Source organism: Macaca nemestrina, chromosome 1 (assembly GCF_043159975.1).
Source record: "Macaca nemestrina isolate mMacNem1 chromosome 1, mMacNem.hap1, whole genome shotgun sequence".
Taxonomy (NCBI): domain Eukaryota; kingdom Metazoa; phylum Chordata; class Mammalia; order Primates; family Cercopithecidae; genus Macaca; species Macaca nemestrina.
In genome coordinates, this window is record NC_092125.1 from 181,579,079 (window position 1) to 181,602,733 (window position 23,655).

Genomic DNA, 23,655 nt, shown 5'->3' on the forward strand with positions numbered 1-23,655 from the left:
AATTAGCTGGGTGCAGTGGCACACACCTGTAATCCTGGTTACTACTTGGGAGTTTGAGGCATGAGAATCACTTGAACCTGGGAAGCAGAGGTTGCAGTGAGCCAAGACTGTGGCAATGCACTCCAGCCTGGGCATAGAGTGAGACTCTATCTCAAAAACCAACCAACCAAACAAACAAACAAAAAACAAGATCTTGCTCTGTCACCCAGGCTGGACGTGCAGTGGTGAGATCATAGCTCATTGCAGCCTAGAGCTCCTGGGCTCAAAGGATCCTCCTGCTTACCCTCTGAATAGCTGGGATAACAGGCATGCACCATCATGCCCAGCGAATTATATATATATTTTTTATTTTTTTGAGACGGAGTCTTGCTTTGTTGCCCAGGCTGCAGTGCAGTTGCATGATCTCAGCTCACTGCAACCTCTGCCTCCCGGGTTCAAGCAATTCTCTGCCTCAGCCCCCCCGAGTAGCTGGGATTACAGACGCCCACCACCACGTCTGGCTGATTTTTGTATGTTTAGTAGAGAAAGGGTTTCGCCATCTTGGCCAAGCTAGTCTTGAACTCCTGACCCTGTGATCCACCTGCCTCGGCCTCCCAAAGTGCTGGGATTACAGGTGTGAGCCAGCCAGCCCGGCCTTTTTTTTTTTTTTTTTTTTTTTTTTTGGAGAGACAGCATCTCACAATATTACCTAGGGTGGTCTCAAACTCCTGGCCTCAAGCAATCCTTCCACCTCAGCCTCTCAAAGTGTTGGGATTACAGGCATGAGTCATTGCACCTGGCCAGAAAAAGGATTCTAAATTGTGCATCTACCTGTAATCATATATATATATCTCTCTCTATGACATATATGAGACATATATATCACATATAATGTGACATATGATATATATGAGACATATATATGACATATGAGACATATATAGCAACATATATAGTGCATATATAAAGCAACACATATATAGTGCATATATATAGTGAACATAAAGATGGGAAAGATTAAATACAAGACTAATAGTAACTCTCTCTGGGTGGTAGGGATTATGGTTGAACATTGTGTTCTTGACATTTTCTCTATATTCCTGATTTTCTATAATGGCAATATCTACTATCTATATAGATACACAGATACATTTTTTTTTGAGACGGAGTTTCACTCTTGTTGCCCAGGCTGGAGTGCAACAGCATGACCTCAGCTCACTGCAACCTCCGCCTCCTGGGTTCAGGCAATTCTTCTGCCTCAGCCTCCTGAGTAGCTGGGATTACAGGCATGCACCACCATGCTCAGCCAGTTTTTTTTTGTTTTTTGAGACAGAGTCTTGCTCTCTTGCCCAGGCTGGAGTGCAATGGCACGATCTTGGCTTACTGCAACCTCCGCCTCCCAGGTTCAAACGATTCTTCTGCCTCAGCCTCCTGAGTAGCTGGGATTACAGGCACATGCCACCATGCAAGGGTAATTTTTGTATTTTTGTAGAGATGGGGTTTCACCATGTTGGCCAGGCTGGTTATGAACTCCTGACCTCGTGATCTGACCACCTCAGCCTACCAAAGTGCTAGGATTACAGGTGTGAGCCACCGCACCCAGCCTTCACCCAGCCTGCACCCAACTGGCAATATATTTTTATACTGAGGGGAAGAAAGTCCTTTTAAATACAAAAGATGCAGATAAGGATGGATAAGACGTGGTATATGCATACAATGGAATATTATTCAGCTATAAAGCAGTGAAGTTCTGACAGGCTAAGACCTAGATGAACCTTGAAAACACTATGCTAAGTGAGGTACTCAAGGCCTCCGGCACAAAAGGACAAATACTGCATGATTCTGTTCATATGAAATATTTAAAATAGGCAATCCATAAAATAGAAAGTAGATTGGCTGTTACCAGGGGCTGGAGTACAGGGGAATAAGGAGTTATTGTTTAATGGGTACCAAGTTTCAGTTGAGGAAAATGAAAAAAGTTCTAGAGATGAAAAAAAGTAGTGATGGTTGGTGAACATTGTGAATTTTAATGCCAATGAATTGTATAGTTAAAAATGGCTGGCCGGGCGTGGTGGCTCACGTCTGTAATCCCAGCACTTTGGGAGGCCGAGGCAGGCAGATCATGAGGTCAGGAGATCGAGACCATCCTGGCTAACATGGTGAAACCCCATCTCTACTAAAAATACAAAAAATTAGCCGGGCGTGGTGGCGGGCATCTGTGGTCCCAGCTACTCGGGAGGCTGAGGCAGGAGAATGGCGTGAACCCGAGAAGTGGAGCTTGCAGTGTGCCGAGATTGCGCCACTGCACTCCAGCCTGGGCAACAGAGTGAGACTCCGTCTCAAAACAACACAAAACAAAGAAACAAATTAACAAAAAACCAAAAAAACCCCCAGCTAAAATGGCAAATTTTGTGATATATATAGAGATATATCTACACACACACACACACACACACACACACACAGAGTAAAAAACAAAACAAAACGCCAAACGAACAGGACCCTAAGAGAGAAAGGAGACTGTGGGATGATAAGGTGGATAGGACATGGTGCTTCCCTTTTACTCTCCTGTACTCAGAGTTGTCTATCTATGGGCACCTGAGGCTCTAGCTGGAGGAAGAAGGAGCTGCAGGAAGAGCCAACCAATAACTTTAGGTCCTCTTTCTGTACAACTGGTTCAGAAATAACAAGAACCAGGAAGAGGAAAATGTAAAAAGTAAAATTTATGTGTCCAATTAATTCTCAGCCTTAAGCTTTCTCTAACTTCTAGCTCCCTATATCTAACTCGCTGCAGAACAATCCCACCTGGAATAATCAGTACCTCTTAAATGTAACAGGCTCTAAGCAAACTCATCACAGAGAATCAGTATGCTATAGACTATAACGAATAAGCATGTTCCCTGCTGTCAAGACTCTTTATAAGTTACTGAAAACAGACTACTGGGTTAATAAGTTACCATTATACACCACGATATGAGATAGCGAAAAACATATTATAGAAGAGCAACTTAGGCTAACAACAGTAAAAGTACAGAGAAAAGGTTGATTGTACCTGGAAAGACAGGAAGGGTTTCATGGAGGCTGAATTATACCCTAATTAAGACAGAAGCTGTCCTCTGAATATAATTGTAAAACTCTATGAAGCAATTTGGAACAATTACGGCTTCTGAATCGCAAAGTGCTTTTTGGTTACACTTCTTACCAAATAAACTGGAAAAAGTCTGTTGTTTCTGAGAAATAAAACAGATCCCATTGTTGACGGATTCATGCAGTTAGGGGAAGAAAAAGTGACAGCACAGTAACTATATTCAACTAGATTACCAAATAACCACATTCAAATATTTTCAAATGTTACAGAACATATAACATTTTCAGAAATTTGGTTCTGGATGATACTCTGCAAGTCTGCCTAAGAATTCCTTTCAAAAAGCTAGTTATTGGCTGGGTGCAGTGGCTCACGCCTGTAATCCTCCCAGCACTTTGGGAGGCCGAGGCAGGCGAATCTTCTGAGGTTAGCAGTTTGAGACCAGCCTGGCCAACGTGGTGAAACCCCGTTTCTACTAAAAATATAAAAGTTAGCCAGATGTGGCGGTGCGTCTGTAATCCCAGCCACGCGGGAGGCTGAGGCAGGAGAATTGCTTGAACCCTGAAGGCAGAGGTTGCAGTGAGCCAAGATCATGCCACTGCACTCCAGCCTGAGTAACAGAGTGAGATCATCTCAAAAAAAAAAAAAAAAAAAAAAAAAAAAAAAAAAAAAAAAAGGCTGGTTATTTACTGGACCTTTGTATGAAACCATCTCTGAAACCCATCAATACCTTAGTTTTTTTGTTTTTTTTTTTTGAGACTTCTCGCTCTGTCACCCAGGCTGGAGTGCAGTGGCACGATCTCGGGTCACTGCAAGCTCCGCCTCCTGGCTTCACACCATTCTCCTGCCTCCAAGTAGCTGGGACTACAGGCGTCCACCACCGCGTCCAGCTAATTTTTTGTATTTTAGTAGAGATGGGGTTTCACGTGGTCTCGATCTCCTGACCTCATGATCCGCCCTCCTTGGCTTCCCAAAGTGCTGGGATTACAGGCGTGAGCTACCGCACCTAGCTTTTTGTTTTTGTTTTTTTTTTTTTTTGAGATGGAGTCTTGCTCTGTCGCCAGGCTGGAGTGCAGTGGCACGATCTGGGCTCACTGCAACCTCCACTTCCCAGGTTCAAGCAATTCCCCTGCCTCAGCCTCCCGAAGTCCTATCCTTTAGTTTTTGATAGCCTTGGATTTTCCTTTGTTTGGTAACATTAAAAACAAACAAACAAACAAAAAACTATATATAATTTATTATACCAAATCAATGAACTAATGAATGCAAAAAAGTTCGGAAAAGCTTGTCTTATTCCAAATAGTCTTTTGGTTTTTTTTTTTTTTTTTAGACAGAGTCTTGCTCTGTCGCCCAGGCTGGAGTGCAATGTCACGATCTCAGCTCACTGCAATCTCTGCCTCCCAGGTTCAAGCGATCCTCCTACCTCAGCCTCCCAAGTAGGTAGGATTACAGGCATGTGCCACCATGCCTGGCCAATTTTTGTATTTTTAGTAGAGACAGGGTTTTACCATGTTGGCCAGGCTGGTCTTGAACTCCTGACCTCAGGTGATCCACCTGCCTTGGCCTCCCAAAGTGCTGGGATTACAGGAGTGAGCCACCGTACCCAATCTTAGTTTTTAAAGTTTCTGAAGAGGACACCAATTAAGCTCTGAAAGGGGGAAAAAAAAAATCACAAATACCGATAGCTTGGATAGTACTAATGTTAGTGACATCCAGTACTGACAGTAGAAAATTAGGGGTTTGGAGAAACTTTACTTGGCCTAAGTGCATTCAATGAATCTTGAGATCCACCGCTGCTCTCCCTGTTCCTTGCTCCCTAAACTGAGCACTTTCTACCTCTTTCATGTTTTGAAGGTCTAAGCACAGAAAGTACTATTATATTGTTACACAATAATGGCAAAAAGTATCTTTTCTTCTCAAAAGTTTTTATCTGCTTTACTTAACTGCCAAAACCCAAAAAGGCAGTATATTCCCCAGTTCACACTTTGTAACAAGTTTTAAACATCCCAAAGCAAAAATAACAAAATTTTAATTAATGTGTTTCCTATTCTTAGATATATATATATGTTTATATCTGAGTGTTTCTGAAAATCATATCCATTTTTTCATGTATACATTTAATGCAATAGGTTCTTTTTTCCTTCTCAAGAAGCTGTTTTTAACCCAAGTGTATGAGCAAGCCACGTTATATATAGTATACTAGATGTTCCCAAAGAGGAATATTTCAGATTTGTTAAGGGTTATATAAAGTAACAAATATCTTGGTTCTTAAAAAATCAACCTTAGAAAGAGGGAAAGAAGAACAAAAAGTAAAATTCCTCTCCATCTTAGGTTCAAACATTCAGAAATTTTATGGTTGCCACCTTGTATTATTACTTTGTACGATTTCCCTGTACGACTATCCTGTGAGGGTTAGAAGACAACACCAGGATGGGGGGAAGGCAGAGAAGCTGCTATAGTGTACACACATGCCACATATCTATTACGTGGCATTAATTCTCTGTGTGATGTTTTGAGGTGTATAACTCCTCAAAAAAATTGCAGTGGCAATATTAACAAAAAAGAATTTGTAATATAATTTAGTAAGTGCTATAATAAAAAGTAGATACAGGGCATTGTGGAGGCACACAGGAAAGGCACCTAACCCTTCTCTGCACAAATGCTGTACAGGTGCTACCAGGAAGGCCTCTGGGAGGAAATAATGCCTATATTAAGACTCGAAAAAGGAGAAACAGCAATGTCCTTGGAAATACTGATGGGGATTTCTTTTCGATAATGGTTTAAGTAATGAATTCTGCATGGTAGGTGCTCAGTACCTATATAAGGCAGGTAAACCTCTTACTTTCCCTTTTTTTTGATGGCGGAGGAGGGAAGGGAGGAAATGAAAAGGCCAAGAATGAATATAATCAAGTATAAATGAAAAGAACAAAAGCAAGATAAATTAATGAATAGTATGAACTCTGGTTTTCACACACCTTAGTTCAAACCTGGAATTCTAGCACTTACTAGGCTACGTGATCTTAGGTAGGCACCTAATTCTCTAAGCCTCAGCGCTCTCATCTGTAACCAACGACAACCAACTCAAAGGGATATTGTGAAGCTGAAATAGGATATAATACATATTGATTTGTCTAGTTGTCTAATTAGTTTTCCCACCAGATCATAAGCTACAAAAGACAGAAGCCATGCAAAATATCTTGTATCACTGTCTAGTAAGTCCTTAGTAAAATGCTTGGCACGCAGATATTTAATAAATGTTGACTATCATTAAGTACTTTGCTATGATGATTTCAATTACAGCAACACCATGACCTCAGCACAGTATTATATGTTTGATTATATTCTGAAGAGATCAAAAATTACTAACTCGTTCCTTATTTCAATGTAAAACACTTATAAAATCAATGCTGCCCCTACACTAAAAGTTTTACTAATTATGAGAGCCATAAAGTCTTCCAGATCTGAACAAAAACTTTAGAAAAACATGTCCTTGGAGATACTACACAGTTAAATCTATACTGCAAGGAAGGTATAAATAAATTTTTTTTCCTCTCTAAAGAAGTGTTTCTCTGGCCGGGCGCAGTGGCTCAAGCCTGTAATCCCAGCACTTTGGGAGGCCGAGACGGGCAGATCACGAGGTCAGGAGATCGAGACCATCCTGGATAACACGGTGAAACCCCGTCTCTACTAAAAAAATACAAAACTAGCTGGGCGAGGTGGCGGGCACCTGTAGTCCCAGCTACTCGGGAGGCTGAGGCAGGAGAATGGCGTAAACCCAGGAGGCGGAGCTTGCAGTAAGCTGAGATCTGGCCACTGCACTCCAGCCTGGGCGACAGAGCGAGACTCTGTCCCCCCCCAAAAAAAGGAAATGTTTCTCAACTAAAGGTGCCCTTTGCCTGCAAGGTACATATTGCAATATCTAGAGATATTTTTTGATCGCCACAACTAGGAGTGTAGGGGTGTTACTGGCTTCTAGTGGGTGAAGGCCAGGGATGCTGCCAAATACCCTATAATGCACAGGACAGCTCTCACAGCAAAGAATTATCTAGTTCAAAATGTCAATAGTGCTGAGGTTCGGGGGCAGAGGAGTTGAAGGGTAGAAAGGTAGGCAAAGATATAAAATTGTATAAACATTTACAAGTAGGTTAGGTTTAATATTATCAGAATTCATGTGTATTACTGCAACTTACTCATTTTTACCAAGTTTTAGATTTTTAAAAAGAGGTTTGAAGGAACTTAGATTTGTTTTTTCTAATATTTATCTAAGATTGAGAGAATGGTCTCTCTAAAAATATTTCAGGTCCGTCAAAATATATAAAAGCTTTCAATAACTCAAAAAAAATAATGTCTAAATATAATTTCAAGTCTTACAAATGAAGCTCTAATCTGTATCTAGGAGTAAGAAGGCACAGTCACATCAAGCTGAAAGGAAAAGTACGCATGTGGCTTACATTTTCTACTATTTTATCAGTACACTGATTTTCAACGTACAAAACAGATTTAAATGATGTGTTAATTTTATTCATTTATATATGCAAGGTGGACGGAACATGTGGCATTTTGCCATTCCACTACCTTTTCTTTGCCATTTCTTTCTTTCTTTCTTTAATTTTTTTTTTTTTTTTGAGACGGAGTCTCGCTGTGTCGCCCAGGCTGGAGTGCAGTGGCTGGATCTCAGCTCACTGCAAGCTCTGCCTCCCGGGTTTTTACGCCATTCTCCTGCCTCAGCCTCCCGAGTAGCCGGGACTACAGGCGCCCGCCACCTCGCCCGGCTAGTTTTTTGTATTTTTTAGTAGAGACGGGGTTTCACCGTGTTAGCCAGGATGGTCTCGAACTCCTGACCTCGTGATCCGCCCGTCTCGGCCTCCCAAAGGCCATTTCTTTATTAATGATCCCTACCTCCACACTGTTTCTTTCTTTTTTTTTTTTTGAGACAGAGTCTCACATGATCTCTACTCACTGCAACCTCTGCCTCCTGGGTTCAAGCCATTCTCCTGCCTCAGCCTCCCAAATAGCTGGGATTACAGGCACGCACTACTATGCCTGGCTAATTTTTGTATATTTAGTAGAGACAGATCTCACCATGTTGGCCAGGCTGGTCTCAAACTCCTGACCTCAGAAGATCTGCCCGCCTTGGTCTCCCAAAGTGCTGGGATTACAAGTGTGAGCAACCGTGCCTAGCCCCTACCTCCACATTATTTCTGATGCATGTTTTATAGCACATGTACACTAGTCATCTATTTAAAATTGTGAGGTAGTACCACACACAGTAACGATTAAATTTAACTTATGGCAGTGAAAGCATAAACTTTGGTTACTATCACAGATGGAATTGGCTAGGTGTGGTGGCTCACACCCGTAATCCGAGCACTTTGGGAGGCCAACGTGGGCAGATTATTTGAGGTCAGGAGTTTGAAACCAGCCTGGCCAACATAGTGAAACACTGTCTCTACTAAAAATACAAAAAAAAAAATTAGCTGGGCGTGGTGGTGGGCACCTGTAATCCCAGCTACTCGGGAGACTGAGGCAGGAGAGTTGCTTGAGTCCAGAAGGCGGAGGTTGCAGTGAGCAGAGATCATGCCACTGCACTCCAGTCTGGGAGAGAGTGAGATTCTGTCTTAAAAAACAAAAAAACAAATGGAATCATCAGGCAGAAGTGAATCTAGGTGGTAAAATCCCAAGTAGTAGTTGTTGTTATTTATTAAGCATCTTTTGGAATGACATTAATCTTTGGTCTCACATTTGAGAAAAATAGTGTCATCAAAATACAATAAACTGACAATTTTTTTTTTTTTTGAGACAGATGCTCACTCTGTCACCCAGGCTGGAGTGCAATGGCACAATCTTGGCTCACCACAACCTCTGCTTCATGGGTTCAAGTGATTCTCTTGCCTCAGCCTCCCGAGTAGCTGGGATTACAGGTGTGCGCCACCACACCTAACTAATTTTTGTATTTTTAGTAGAGATGGGGTTTCACCATGTTGGCCAGGCTAGTCTTGAACTCCTGACCTCAGGCGATCCGCCTGCCTTGGCCTCCCAAAGTGTTGGGATTACAGGAGTGAGCCACTGCACCCAGCTGACTTACACATTTTAAACAATTTTTGAAACAGTTTTACTAAGAAATCTAACCCATGTAAAGCTATTGCTAAAGCCTTTTGGCTGAGGCAGTAACTAATGAGACTCTGTAGAATATAAAGGTGCAGTAGGGTAAAAAAGTCTACCGCTATTGAGCCATGAGTCCAAAATCTTAAATAATAAAAAAAGTCTGGCCAGGCGCGGTGGTTCACGCCTGTAATCCCAGCACTTTGGGAGGCTGAGGCGGGCGGATCACGAGGTCAGGAGTTTGGGACCAGCCTGGCCAGCATGGTGAAACCCCATTTCTACTAAAATTACAAAAATCAGCCAGGCATGGTGGCACGCACCTGTAGTCCCAGCTACTCGAGAGGCAGAGGCAGGAGAATCATTTGAACCTGGGAGGAGGAGGTTGCAGTGAGCCAAGATCATGCCACTGCACTCCAGCCTGGGCGACAGAGCAAAACTCCATCTCAAAAAAAAAAAAAAAAAAAAAAAAAAAGTCTATCTCATCTGAAGAAATGTTGGGGTTTATTTCTATATTATTGGAGACATATTTTATATTAATAATCAAAAGCAGTTACATAATTTTGTCATATATGCAAATATCTTGAGCCTGAAAAGTATGAAAATCCTTCACTGTCTACTAAAATTATTTTTTTGAGCATCATTTAATTTCATACAAAAATCAAAGTGCCACAGTCCTTCAAAGACATCAGTGACAATATCAAAGATTTTTCTAAGCTGATATTTTACATCTGAAAGGTCTAGACAATTATTTGTGCATGTACCCACATAATTTAACAACTTGCAAAGTGATCATACCTCTTCAATACCAGCTATATTATTCACAGCCAGTTTTTTTAGAGAACTCTGAAGCTTTTTGTCATCAGCTGTGGCTGTTCTGTGTACCACCTTCTTCTTTCTGCGAGCTGTACCCTGAAAAATAACCAAACAGAAGTGTTAGCATGCCTGGCATCTGGCAACTGCAATCACATCTTATATATCACAATAATCTAACTAAAACCCACATAAAAAATAATGATTAATATTATAAGACTGCTCAGAGGTTGTGACTGTCACCCTAATGCAGATTTTTAAAGGTCAGTTCTAGCCAGTTCTTTTTTTTCCTTATCAGCTTTCTCGGGTTGAATTATTCTTATCTAATATCCAGCCTTTATCATTTCAACACAAGATACCGTTTGCTAATAAAACATAATGTATAACTTCAAGACAATTTAAGTACTTTATAACAATTTTAAAACATTATCATTTCTTATAGTAACTACCACCCCCTGCCAATAGTCTAAAGATATTCTGAAATTTGGGGAATTAGGACATAACTGAAAATTAATACCTACATTACAGTAGGAGGAAAAAATCAATAAATAAACAAATTAGACAATTTCAAATGGGATTAAGTACTATTAAGAAAAAAAACAAAACTAGAGCACAGGAAGAATGACTAAGTGGGAGTACAGCACTACTTTATTAGAAAGTCTAGGAAAGCCCTCTCTGAAGAGGTAACATAAGAATTGAGACCCATAACTAGGGCAAGAATGTTCCAAGCAGAATGAAACAAGGTTGAACTTGTCCTTTCTAGAAGAGAGAAAATGGGCCAGTATGGCTAGAGTAGAGTGAACAATGGGAACGGAGGAGGAGTATGAAATCAGAAAGATAGGCAAGGACCAGATTATGTAGCCTAGAATGCCATGGGCAGGAGCTAGATTTCATTCTGATTGCAATGGGAAGCCATTGAAAGGTTTCAAGCATGGGAGTGACTTGATCTGATTATTTATGACTGAAGTTGCTATGTGGAAAATGGATTATAATGAGACCAGTCAGCAGGCTCCTGTAGCCACCCTGGCAAAAGATGAGGAATATGGCAGTGAAGATGGTGAGGGGTTAGATTCTCACAAGAGACCACATGACTTTGCTGATGGATTACATGTGGGATACGAGAAAAAAAGGGCATTTGGATGATGCTTAGAATCTTGGCCTGAGCAAACAGGTTGAAAATTATGCTAGTTACTGAGAAAGAAAAAGTTCATTTCTAAATTGATACTTTGAAACTCTAAATACATTTTTCCATTGAAATACTATTTAAAATAATGGATTAAATTCCTGGATCAGTTTATTAAGTCTTGAGGGTGAAATATTTCTAAAACTGGTAGGAGTAAGGAGAATGGAATAGTGGTTACAATCTCTGGGCAGCTCCTATAGTAGTACTCAGGGAATCAGCCTTATAGAGGGAAGGTAGGGGCTTCAGTCTCAGCAATTCTGGTGGGAGTGGAGGAGAGATGTGATGGCAGAGGATGCCTTGAAATCTAGTTGCTGAAGGACTATTTACATAGGCACTCACTTGTGAAGCATTCCTGACTCAGGGATAGCTCAATTGCTTGGTGAATACCTCAACTCGAATGATCCTCAGGTACCTCAAATTCAACATGTCTTAAAGCTTATCAGTCTACCAATCTATTCTTTCTATATTTCCTAACTTTTGTAGCTGGTGGTACCACCATATACTCAAGTCTCTAAAATCATGAGTCTGTGGGTTATCCTAGATTCTTCTGCATGCCCTTCACCCCCCTTATCCCATCAGTCACTAAATTGTGTCAATTCCAACTCCTAAATTTGTATCCCATATAATAGAGGTCCCCAACCGCCAGGCCACTGACCGGTACCAGTCTGTGACCTGTTAGGAACACGGCAGCACAGCAGGAGGTGGGGCGGGGGGTATGAGCGAGCATTACTGCTTGAGCTCCACCACCAGTTAGATCAGCGGCAGCATTAGATTCTCACAGGAGCGAGAACCCTGTTGTGAACTGTGAATGCCAGGAATTTAGGTTGCACACTCCTTATGAGAATCTAACTAATGCCTGATGACCTGAGGTGCCACAGCTTTATCCCAAAACCATCATCCCCCCATCCGTGGAAAAACTGTCTTCCATGAAACCAGTCCCTGGTGCCAAAAAGATTGGGGACTGCTGCCTTATACTATAGCAATAGCCTCTCAACTGTTCTCCTACATGCCAAACTTCCATTTCGTTCCGTTTTCCACAACTCCAGCAGTTACGTTTCTAAAATGGCAGTCATTTCCTTCTTAAAATCCTTTAATAGCTGCCCACTGCCTACAGGATAAAACTCCAAGCTCCTTGGTATGGCATATAAAAGTATGATGGAATCCCAAAAACCTGGTCATTTCATTTCCTGCCATTCTCTATCCATTACATACTCTAAAGAATAGCTGTACCGGCCAGGCGCGGTGGCTCACGCCTGTAATCCTAGCACTTTGGGAAGCCGAGGCGGGCAGACCAGAAGGTCAGGAGTTTGAGACCAGCCTGACCAACATGGTGAAACCCCGTCTCTACTAAAAATACAAAAATTAGCCAGGCGTAGTAGCACATGCCTGTAATCCCATCTACTCAGGAGGCTGAGGCAGGAGAATCGCTTGAACCCAGGAGGCGGAGGTTGCAGTGAGCCAAGATCACACCACTGAACTCCAGCCTGGGTGATAGAGCAAGACCCCATCTCGGAAAAAAAAAAAAAAAAAAAAGGCCGAGGCAGGCGGATCACGAAGTCAGGAGACTGAGACCATCCTGGCTAACACAGTGAAACCCTGTCTCTACTAAAAAAAATACAAAAAATTAGCTGGGCGTGGTGGCGGGCACCTATATGGAGGCTGAGGCAGGAGAATGGCGTGAAGCTGAGAGGCAGAGCTTGCAGTGAGCTGAGACTGCGCCACTGCGCTCCAGCCTGGGCAACAGAGACTCCGTCTCAAAAACAAACAAACAAAAGGTCTGAGCGCGGTGGCTCACACCTGTAATCCCAGCATTTTGGGAGGCCAAGACGGGCAGATCACCTGCGGTCAGGAGTTCAAGATCATCCTGACCAACATGAAGACACCCCATCTCTATCTCTACTAAAAATACAAAAATTCAGCTGGGCATGGTGGCGCATGCCTGTAATCCAGCTACTTGGGAGGCTGCGGCAGGAGAATCGCTTGAACCTGAAAGCAGAGGTTGCAGTGAGCCGAGATCGTGCCATTGCACTCCAGCCTGGGCAACAAGACCGAAACTCCCTCTCAAAAAAAAAAAAAAAAAAAAAAAAAGAATAGCTGTACCAAATTAAAGTAAGCCATTCCACTAAGTACCGTGTTATCTTAGCACCGTATGTGCCTTTGCAAGTATGGAAATAACAACCCTCTTTTTTTGTTTTTTTTTCTGAGATGGAGTCTTGCTCTGTTGCCCAGGCTGGAGTGCAGTGGTGCGATCTTGGCTCACTGCAACTTCCACCTCCCGGGTTCAAGTGATTCTCCTACCCCAGCCTCCTGAGTAGCTGGGACTACAGGCGTGCTCTGCCACACCTGGCTAATTTTTGTACTTTTAGTAGAGACAGGGTTTTACCATGTTGGCTAGCTGGTCTTGAACTCCTGACCTCAAGTGATCCACCCACCTCAGCCCCTCAAAGTGCTGGGATTACAGGTGTGAGCCACTGTCCATTACATTTCTGCCAGCCATTACCTTTCTGTCTAGTGATAAATTCTTGTTTATCCTTTAAATAAGAGCTCAGTAACGACTTTCTTGTCTCCTCTAGGCAAGAGCACCTGGTACTTCATCATAACACTCACTATTCTCCATTATAATTGTGAGCATCTCTCTCCCAAGCAGAGTTGTGATCTTGTTTATCTTCTATGTGCCTGGTACATAGTAGGTGCTCAATATACAATAGCTAAATTGAATGTACCAACCACAGTTTTAAAATACATAATGGCCATGTGCTACATCAAGCTCGCTCTTCTAGGTATATTATATGGTTCTTGACTATCCCTAGTTTTTGCATTGGCACATCACATCACACTTGATGGTACAATGTGACTACTGTTGTTACATGACTGTGTTAATCTAACTCCAGACTCATATAACTGTATCACTGTGGAAGAAGGAGAAAGTACTGGCTCTTCTTCCCTTCCCTTGTGCTCATCCCCAGAAGCTGTGGTTATTGTCCGTGTAAATGACATCCTGGGACCCACTACAAAAAGCAGTGTCCTGCCTACCATTTCAGGTCTGAGGTAAGTACTATTCTTTCTTTCCCTTTTGCAAAGATTGTACTGGGCAGAGATATGGGTAGAATATTCTCCTTGAGCCTGGTGCCACAGCTGAAGAGAATCAAAGACTTTTGTTGTTCACAACTAGCTCTTCCTTAGGCTTTAAAAAGTACAGGGAATAAGAAAGCTCACATTCATATTCACCAACATGGAAGAACAGGTAAGAATTTGTGAGGAAAAGCTAGCAATGAACAAAATATATAATCAACTTAAGCATCTCCAGCTAAACCTCTGTACAAGTAGGTAATATCCAGTCAAGATGAAGTAACCATAACATCTGCTACGCCCTGGAAGTGAGTCTAACCATAACAGCTATCATTTATTAAGCATCTACTCTGTGCTAGACACCATGTTAGGTGTTTTATAAATATTACCCTAATCTTTAAATACCTTATGTAGGATTATTTCTATTTTGCAGGTAAGACAGCGGAAGCTTAACAAGGTTGGATAACTTGTTCACATCATATAACTAGCAGATGTTAAGAGTTAGGATTCAAACAAATGTGGCTATTTCCATTGCATCATCAGAGAGAAGAGTGTTCTAGTTACCTATTTTAGATCCAGACAAGTTATTTTCAAATTCGAATGTGGTTTGATCTTGATTATTGAAAAGATTTTAGATTTTCAATGACCACAAATCTGAAATAATAACACTATCTGGTTACATACATTCTCCTATCAGTTTTTCTTATGCCACACTCACCTTGCCCCCTATCCGGACCTGAGCCTGAAGTTTGGCTAACTTTTCTTGATTCATGCTGTTGGTAAATCTAGGGGGGGAAAAATAGATTTGTTAAAGTCACTCTTTTACTGAAATCAACAAACTGTTTATGCAACAGTACCTTCTGGTTCACTGAGCTTGTAGTATGCATCAACACCATGACCATGTTAATACTGTCTATATTCTTAATAAACATTAATAACTTGTTCTAGCTTCATAAACCAGGTATTTTTAAAAATCAAAATTAAATTACCATGAGGGAATCAAATATACAAATAAAATAGAATGGGATTCAAAGTCACCTATTCAAAGATCCCTCCTTAAAACATGATTCAATCCTTTGGCATTCAGTTAAGCCTAATCAATTATGAAATCTCTGTAGGCAAGCCAGCTTTTTCCCCCAAAGATTTTTACAGCAGAGAGCTGTTACCAAATGTTATTAGCAAAATCTTCAAGTAGATTTTTTTCCCTCCCAAATCACATTCTGTATTTCTTATAAACCATAAAGATGATAAAAGGAAAAAAAAGCTGAACAAAGAAGAAATTCAACAAAAGGCTGTCTAGCTGTCAAGATATCAAGTAGTCACATCCTCTATTCAAGGTCAGATGGTATGTTAATAATGGGGAAAGAGAACCAGGTTTTCAGACGTTTGGTGCTTCTGCAGCATTCTCCAGAGTTCATTCAATACCCTGCACTGATACAGTATGTTATACTTGTCAAGATATTCTTGCCTACAGGGTAAAATGCTTCATTGCACAATTTAACAAAAACATATCTTTGCTACAGTAATAAATGTTGGGGGGGAGAGGAGACTCCTAAAATAAGCTTTTTAAAGGTAATCTTGATTTTGAAGATTCTAACATCATGAATCTAGTCTGGTCAGTGAATTCCCACTAAGAAAAAAATATTTTTAAGTCTATAATGGGTCATAACATTCCACATTACATAAACAAAGAAAAGCCAATCAAGGCCTGGCATGGTGGCTCACGCCTATAATCCCAGCACTTTGGTAGGCCGAGGTGGGTGGATCACCTGAGGTCGGGAGTTCGAGACCAGCCCGACCAACATGGAGAAACCCTGTCTCTACTAAAAATACAGAATTAGCCAGGCATGGTGGCACATGCCTGTAATCCCAGCTACTCGGGAGGCTGAGGCAGGAGAATCGCTTGAACTCGGGAGGTGGAGGTTGTGGTGAGCCGAGATTGTGCCATTGCACTCCAGCCTGAGCAACAAGAGTGAAACTCCATCTCAAAAAAAAAAAAAAAAAAAAAACCACCAAAATAAAAGTCTTGTTTTACTTGTTCTGTGGATCAACAAATCATTACTGAGATGTGGAGGAGGGAATAAAGGACTAGGCTGTTATCAAACCTTCCTTGGCCAATTCTCTAAACCCTGTATAGTCATCATTCCCATGAAAAAGATACTGTTTGCTTCATTTGAGAGATTAATAAAGGAGCATCGAAGACTATATAATTACTAACCACTTTGTACTTTGACACTGTACTTAGGCACTAACCTGTATATATCTCTTCTTTAAGGCTAATGTCCAGATCCCAAATAATATTTAGAATTTATGATTCTTCACTCTGCTCAGCACTGTATCACAATGCTGAAGCAGCTAAAAACACTTTTATAGGAGGAAGTGTGTTTAGAGTTCAAAACAAGAAGTCTTAACTGTGTGCCAATCTTAGCTCTACCATAGACTTAAATTTGATGACTGAAATCCCAATTCCTATGCTCAAATATCCACAGAAAATGATCAACATTCACTTTTCTCAAAGGAATGTGGCCATGAGAGTGTAGTGAACTAACAAAGAGCCTAAGGAATTTATTGCAAAAAAAAAAAGGGGGGGCTAAGGAAAAACATTAGACCTAGATACTGGGTAAACCCTTTGGAATTCTTTTGCATTTTGAATTAACAATTCCCAAGAGAAGAGACAGAGGTTGGGATGCCAAGACAAAGTCTTGACTTGTTTGAAATAAAAGCAAGAACAAAATTCACTCTTCAAATCAAGGTATAGATGAAAGAACAGATTCCATTCCAGGTGGTCAGGACAACAGAATTGAGAAATTTTGTTCCTAAGGAGTATCTCAGAGAAAAAGGATTTTAGGTAGACTGAGAGCTCAAGGCAGTAGGGGAGGAAGAAGAGTGGTCTTTTGTTTCTTAGCAAGTTGTGGTGTGTGGAATTCAAGTAGGAAAGAGGACTGGACTGTCTATGAGATGTCAAGCTCAGAATCTGGAGTAGACCTCCAAGATCACCTAGTTTAATTCCCTGTTCTCAATCAACCTTTACTTTATTGCACCCATTCCTGTCTGTGATGTCATGTCAACACCTGCTAGCAGCAGCAAAGTGTAAATTACAAACAAAACAGTTCCCTCCCTCCCATCTTAATAGATTAGGAAATGAGGGCCCAGAAGGGAGAAGTCCCTTCCTAGGCCCAAAGGGGAGAAGTAACTTCCTAAAGCCACATGATTAATGAGTTCTTCCTTGGGGATCCCAGGATCTTTTAGCACTGTTCTCAAGGACTCAAGAAAGGGTGTAAACAGGTTTATCTATATTTATTAAGTGCCTAAGTTAGAAGCATTGTGGTAGGCACTTTCACATACATCATGTTTACACAGAGATAAAAATAATTGCAACCTTGAGTCCTGACTTTTTATTATGCAGGGTTTCTCTAAGACGAGCGCAGGCTTTGGAATCAGAAAGACCAAGGTTCTACCACTTGGGAAAGGTATTTTTCTTCTCTGAACTTGTTTTCCTCCTGCATTTGCAAAAGTATAACACCACGTACTTCACAGGGTTGTTTTGAGGGTTAAAACATTATCAACCACAGGGAATGGTTCACAGAAGATACACAGTTACTGGTAACTATTGTTACCACTCCCGAGGGGACAACTATGGTAAACTGCAAGAACGTGGGAACGGAAGTTGAAACCGCCATTCACTAGCTGTGCAACACTCAGCCTGTCGGTCAGTCAGCAGGCAAAGGGGGTTATCAAGATAGGCAAGGGACGCCGACTTGTAAACAAACATTGCCATTACAAGGTGAAGAGCGCTGCAACTGAGTTCGGTTCCCTGGACTTGAGGGCGGGAAGTGGTAACCTCAGCGTCCCTATCTGTAGGCTGGGAGCATCAAATGAGATGACAACAGAGAGCATGTATAAAGACCAAAGCACACAACATTGCTGTTGTGAATGAGGAGTAATGGGACAGAGGAGGGGCGTCTACCCGCCTCCTGGGACGGGATCTCGGCGGCAACAGCGCGGGCCCGCTCGCTCCCACAGGAGGCGGTGGTGCTGGGGACCTTCCCACAGGTGCCGACCCCCAGCTGCGCCGCCGGTAACCGACAGGCCAAGCCAGCCGCCTCCGCCCCCGCTCGCCGCACCACGGCGGAAGTGGCAGCCTGAGCGGTTGGCGGGTGTCGAAAGGAGAGGGCGGGGGGAGACCGTGCGCAGCGGCCTATGGCCGTGGAGTGGCGGGACCGCCGGGGGTCTCACCTGAAGCAGGGAGGGTCCTCCAACAACAGCACGCGGCAACAGCAAGATGGCTGCCTCAGCCGAGACAGAGAAAGACGACGGCGGCGGCGGCAGCGGCGGCGGGAGCAGGTCCACGTGACACACCCGACCCCGCCTCTCCCTCTCCGGGGCAGCCTATCCCGGGAGCGCACATCTGAACTCCAACGCCCTGCCTACTTTGCGCATCCCTCTAGTGCTAGTGGCGGCAGGTGCAGGTGGCCGCGCAGCATCCTGGGGCTTGCAGTCTCCCGAGCATTCCATTGTGTCCCTGCCTACAATTTTAAGGAACCTAATAAAAGGGCGGTCGGTATGTTTTTGTTTGGGTGTGTACTTTTGTTAGGTTGCTTTTTCGCTATGCATTAAGTACGGACTTTAGGACTCAACTAGTACCAGGAAGAAAAAGACTGGACATTTTCACCTGTTTGTTATACAGCGGAGGGGAAAAATTGGGAAGAAATCCTCAACCTACAAGAAAAATAACCAGAAGCTTTACACTTTAGCCTGCAGTGACTTCTGTCCTGGTGTCCTAAGTCCACCTAAGTCAGTTTTGCAATAAGAGGCCCCAAGTTTGGTTTTCTCGGAGCTTGCATCAGTTGGTTGCATCATCCCTGAGTAGAAGATTTGCGGTTGCAAGGAAAAATAAGGTACAGAGCTTCTCCAGCGGGGAAGTGCATGCCTGCACGGCACGAGCCCACGCACCGCAGAACAGGCTTGCCAGGTCTCCTCGGAGACCCTGGCAGGAACCTAACAATGAAATCCAGTCGTCCAGTCTTTATTTGTGGAGGGGGAAGGAGAATCCGAGGCCAGTGGGCAATTCGCCCACTGTTGGGAGCGACTGACCTCACGAATCAATAATTTGCGTTTGACTAGGAAGTGCAGCGGTTCTTGGGGGGAGGGGCTGGACTGGTGGCGAACGCGAGCAGCAACGGTTCTCCCGAACCTCTCTCCCGCCCTTACTATCTTAGCCCACATATTCCCGTTCCGTCCCGGGACCTGGACACCCAGAATCCATGGAAAGCAACTCGCGCTCGAGAACAGCTTTCGTACCCTTCTACGTGATCTGCACCTTTAAACTCACTCCATCCCAAACCGGACCCCGGAGGCACCACCCACATCCGTCTAACATCACTTCCTCCAGAGTTTGAAAAAAAAAAATCTGGGAAGGAGAGGGGTTGTGCTGAGCCGCGCTGGGGGAACGGTGTGGACCATCTGCTGGGACTCCGGCCCTCCGTCCGCTCAGCCCCGTGGCCCCGCGCACCTACTGCCATGGAGACGCGGCCTCGTCTCGGGGCCACCTGTTTGCTGGGCTTCAGTTTCCTGCTCCTCGTCATCTCCTCTGATGGACATAATGGGCTTGGAAAGGGTCAGACCGCGTTCTTATCTTTACTGATCCTGGGCCCCAGCCCAGTATAACCTCTTCTTGCCCTAACACCGTTCCCCTCCCGTTCTATCTCTTAGACCACGCCAGATTTCTTTTTATCTTCCCTAATCACTCCTGGAGTTTGAAGATTTCTTGGGGTAGAGAGTAGCGGGTCTGGGGAATGAAGTTCTACTTGAGGCCTCTCTAAATTACTGGGTTGGGGAGAAGGAATGGCCCGTAAATTAAGAAAAGCATGTTTAAGAGCCCGGCACAGTGCCTAGCACTTGGGAGGTCCTGAGGAGCGGTCACTTTCCCACCCGGGAGAAATAGAGCGGTTGGGGACCTGCATATGCAGAGAACCCTGTCCTAGGTCTGAAGATTTCTCTCCTTGCCTCTTCCGTGAAGAGCTAGGTTACTGCCACTTGCTTGCCTTTGGGAGACAGCACCTGCATCCCAGGTAGCTGGATCTAGTGCATAAGAAGGGCAGGGTGAAGGGAGAAGGTCTGCTGTTTAAGGATCCCCAACAATTGTCCTTGCTGTGGTTCAGCGAAGTGTTTTTGTGAATGAGCGATCGGTGGTTATGAATGGAAGTTAGGAGGTGTGGCCCCCTACTCCATCCATTACCTGCATCTCCATTCTAAGTTTTAACACCTTTCTCCTCATCAGCCCTTACTTAGCTGAAAGTTGGATTGACAGTCTTGAACTCAGGGTTTATGGTTTTCTAAGTAGATGAATTGTAGCATGGATCCCAACCCCTCTTCCATTTTTTTCCCACTGACCTTACTGTATGGAATGATTCTGCTGCAATCCTTCTGTTTTTGTTTTCTCTTATCCTCTCTATTTTCACATCAATTGGTGAGTAATAAGATTGAGTGGGCATTCATTTTGCCTGAATGCAATCATTCCTTCATTCCATAAATAATTTTTGATCACCTCCTGTATTTCAGGCACTGTTCTAGGCACTAGGGATATAGCTGTAAACAGGACAGACAAGGTTCCTACTCTCGTGGAGCTTATATTCATGTCAGAGAGACAGAGTAGACTCATGAACAAATTAATAAGACAGTTTCAGCTAGGAACAAGTGCTGGGAAAACAACAAGACTGTGATGGAATAGGAAGTAGAAATGCTGGGGAGGTTGGGGAAGCTGGCATCACTTGAGTTATGAAGGTCAGGAGAAGCTTTTTGGAGAATGTGATATGTGGGTTTCCATCTCAGTGATGAAACTGCATGACAAATCCTGTTAGGCCAGAATGTTTTAAATACTGACAATCCCATTTTAAAACAGACTGCCTTTTTGTTTGTTTGTTTTGTTGTTTTGTTTTTTAGACAGAGTCTCGCACTGTTGCCTGGGCTGGAGTCCAATGGCATGATCTCAGCTTACTGCAACCTTTGCCTCCTGGGTTCAAGCGATTCTCCTGCCTCAGCCTCCCGAGTAGCTGGGATTACAGGTGTCCACCACCACGCCTGGCTAGTTTTTTGTATTTTTAGTAGAGATGGGGTTTCACTATGTTGGCCAGGTTGGTCTTGAACTACTGACCTCATGATCTGCCCGCCTCGGCCTCCCAAATGCTGGGATTACAGGTGTGAGCCACTGCACCCAGCCAGACTACTGTATATTTACAGTAAAATTGTAAGTACTGAGAGTAACGGAAGAGTAGTGTGTTAGATACGTGAGTTTAGATCTGAGTTTTTTCTTTGTTGTTTTTTCTGTTTGCTTGCTTTTGTTTTTGAGATAGAGTCTTGCTCTGCCACCCAGGCTGGAGTGCAGTGGTGCTATCTCAGCTCACTGCAACCTCTGCTTCCTGGATTCAAGTGATTCTCCTGCCTCAGCCTCCTGAGTAGCTGGAACTACAGGCGTGTGCCACTATGCCGAGCTAATTTTTTTTTTTTTTTTTTTTTTGTATTTTTAGTAGAGATGGAGTTTCATCATGTTGGCCAGGCTGGTCTCAAACTCCTGACCTCAGGTGATCCTCCCTCCTGGGCCTCCCAAAGTGTTGGGATTATAAGCGTGAGCCACCGCATCAGGCCTAGATCTGAGTTTTAATTTGTTCTGCCACTCACTAGCTGAGTAGCCTTGGGCAAGTTTCTTAACTCTCAAAGCCTCAGTTCCTCATCTGCAAAATAGGCATCATAACTACTTCAGACACTCAACAAATAACTTACTCTGTTCGAGTTACTGTGTTAGGTGTAGGTAATACCTTGGAGTCAGGTATTTTGTATCTTTATTCCTTGTTCAATATTAAGCTTTGTGTGGTTGTTCCTGTTACCATTGTTGTGTAATAAATCACCCCAAAATTTAGTGGGCATTTTATTATGCTCACAATTGTGTGAGTAAGGAATTCAAGGCACACTGGGAAAGGCTTGTCCCTGTTCTATAATGTCTGGGGCCTCGGCTAAACTGGTTACCTCTCCATCTGATCTTTCTGCATAGGCTACTATGGGTTTCCTCACAGTAGCTTTATGGGAGGCTGGATTCCAAGAGTGAGTGCCATAAGAGAACAAGGTGGAAATGCATGGCATTTTTGTCATCTAGCCTTACAAGGCACATAGCATCACTTCCACTGTACCCTGTAGGGGCAGATTCAAGGGAATGGGATATTAGGATCGCACCCTCACCCCCAGTGGGAGGTACGTTGAGGTCACATTGTAAGAAGGGCATATCTGCCACAGTGAACTAGGACTATTTCTGTCTTGTTCATGCTCAGGAATATTTGTTGAAAGAGGAAATGAATGATAAACATGATGATTGTGATTCCGGTCCTTTTTTCAGCTTACAGTCTGGTAAGATACCAAGACAAGTAAGCAGACAGTTACATGGCAGCGTGATATATACTTTGAGCAGGGAAATACTAGGTAGCTGCAGGAGCACATAGAAGGGCAGCTTAGGGCAGTGGGACTGGGTTGGGAGGATTCAATCAAAAAACAAAAGGCACTTAATATTGTGTCAAACACTTAGAAAGTATTTAATAAATATTAACCAGTATAATCCCTAAAAGGAATTCATACTATTTCAAACTTTTGTTTCATGTATCTCTTGGGTATGGACTCTTGGGAAATAGATTACATCCCACTTCCCCTACTTCCCAAAAAAAGTGCTACCTGGGGCAATGGTTGCTGAAAGTCTTAATGAGATGGATTTCTTCCCAGATGTTTAGCTCTAGCTCTTTCTGGAAGATGGCCTGGTGGTTTGCAGGGAGGAAAGACTGAATGATCTCTACTGTTTTCATTAAGAAGCAGCAGCACAGTGATGTGGACTTAGCACTAAATAGAAATTAGGAGACCCAGGCCAGGCGCAGTGGCTCACGCCTGTTATCCCAGCACTTTGGGAGGCTGAGGCAGTTGGACCACCTGAGGTCAGGAGTTCGAGACCAGCCTGACCAACATGGCGAAACACCATCTCTACTTAAAAAATACAAAAATTAGCCAGGCGTGGTGGCACACAGCTGTAATCCTAGCTACTCGGGAGGCTGAGGCAGGAGAATTGCTTGAACCTGGGAGGCGGAGGTTGCAGTGAGCCGAGATGGCGCCACTGCACTCTAGCCTGGGACAACAGAGTGAGACTCTGTCTCAAAAAAGAAAAGAAATTAGGAGGCCTGGATATTAATCCTGGTCAGGCTATTTAGTTCTGGTCCTCCTTGACAACCAATTAATCAATGAGAGAGTTGGACTAGAAGTGCTTCCAAAGATCTCTTCCAGCTCTAACATTCTATAGAGTTCCAAAGTAATTACATTGTTCTCTGTGAACTAAAAATTTGGAATACATCACCTATGGGGAGAAGTAGTGACCCATATTTACTGTACATTTATTGTC

General features: G+C 43.1%; 2 protein-coding genes across 4 annotated transcripts in view; one reads left to right on the forward strand and one right to left on the reverse strand.

The window, feature by feature from the left end:
• The window catches only part of LOC105495048 (basic transcription factor 3 like 4), a 31,860-nt gene extending 13,243 nt beyond the window's left edge, over nt 1-18,617 (reverse strand). Inside the window, exons 1-3 of one of the 2 annotated variants that reach the window (XM_011764198.2) lie at nt 18,465-18,617; nt 14,947-15,013; nt 9,962-10,075 (exon numbers count right to left, since the gene is read on the reverse strand). In XM_011764198.2, coding sequence (XP_011762500.1) covers nt 9,962-10,075; nt 14,947-15,000 — 168 coding nt within the window. In that variant the 5' untranslated portion in view covers nt 15,001-15,013; nt 18,465-18,617. The remainder of the gene's footprint in view (nt 1-9,961; nt 10,076-14,946; nt 15,014-18,464) is intronic. The other variant, XM_011764197.2, reaches the window with a different exon arrangement.
• Nucleotides 18,618-18,759: 142 nt separating this feature from the next.
• Nucleotides 18,760-23,655, forward strand: part of LOC105495237 (thioredoxin domain containing 12) — a 35,896-nt gene continuing 31,000 nt past the window's right edge. The window contains exons 1-2 of one of the 2 annotated variants that reach the window (XM_071093014.1): nt 18,760-18,789; nt 19,448-19,845. In XM_071093014.1, coding sequence (XP_070949115.1) covers nt 19,749-19,845 — 97 coding nt within the window. In that variant the 5' untranslated portion in view covers nt 18,760-18,789; nt 19,448-19,748. Of the gene's footprint in view, nt 18,790-19,043; nt 19,127-19,447; nt 19,846-23,655 lie in introns of those variants that run through there. The other variant, XM_071093012.1, reaches the window with a different exon arrangement.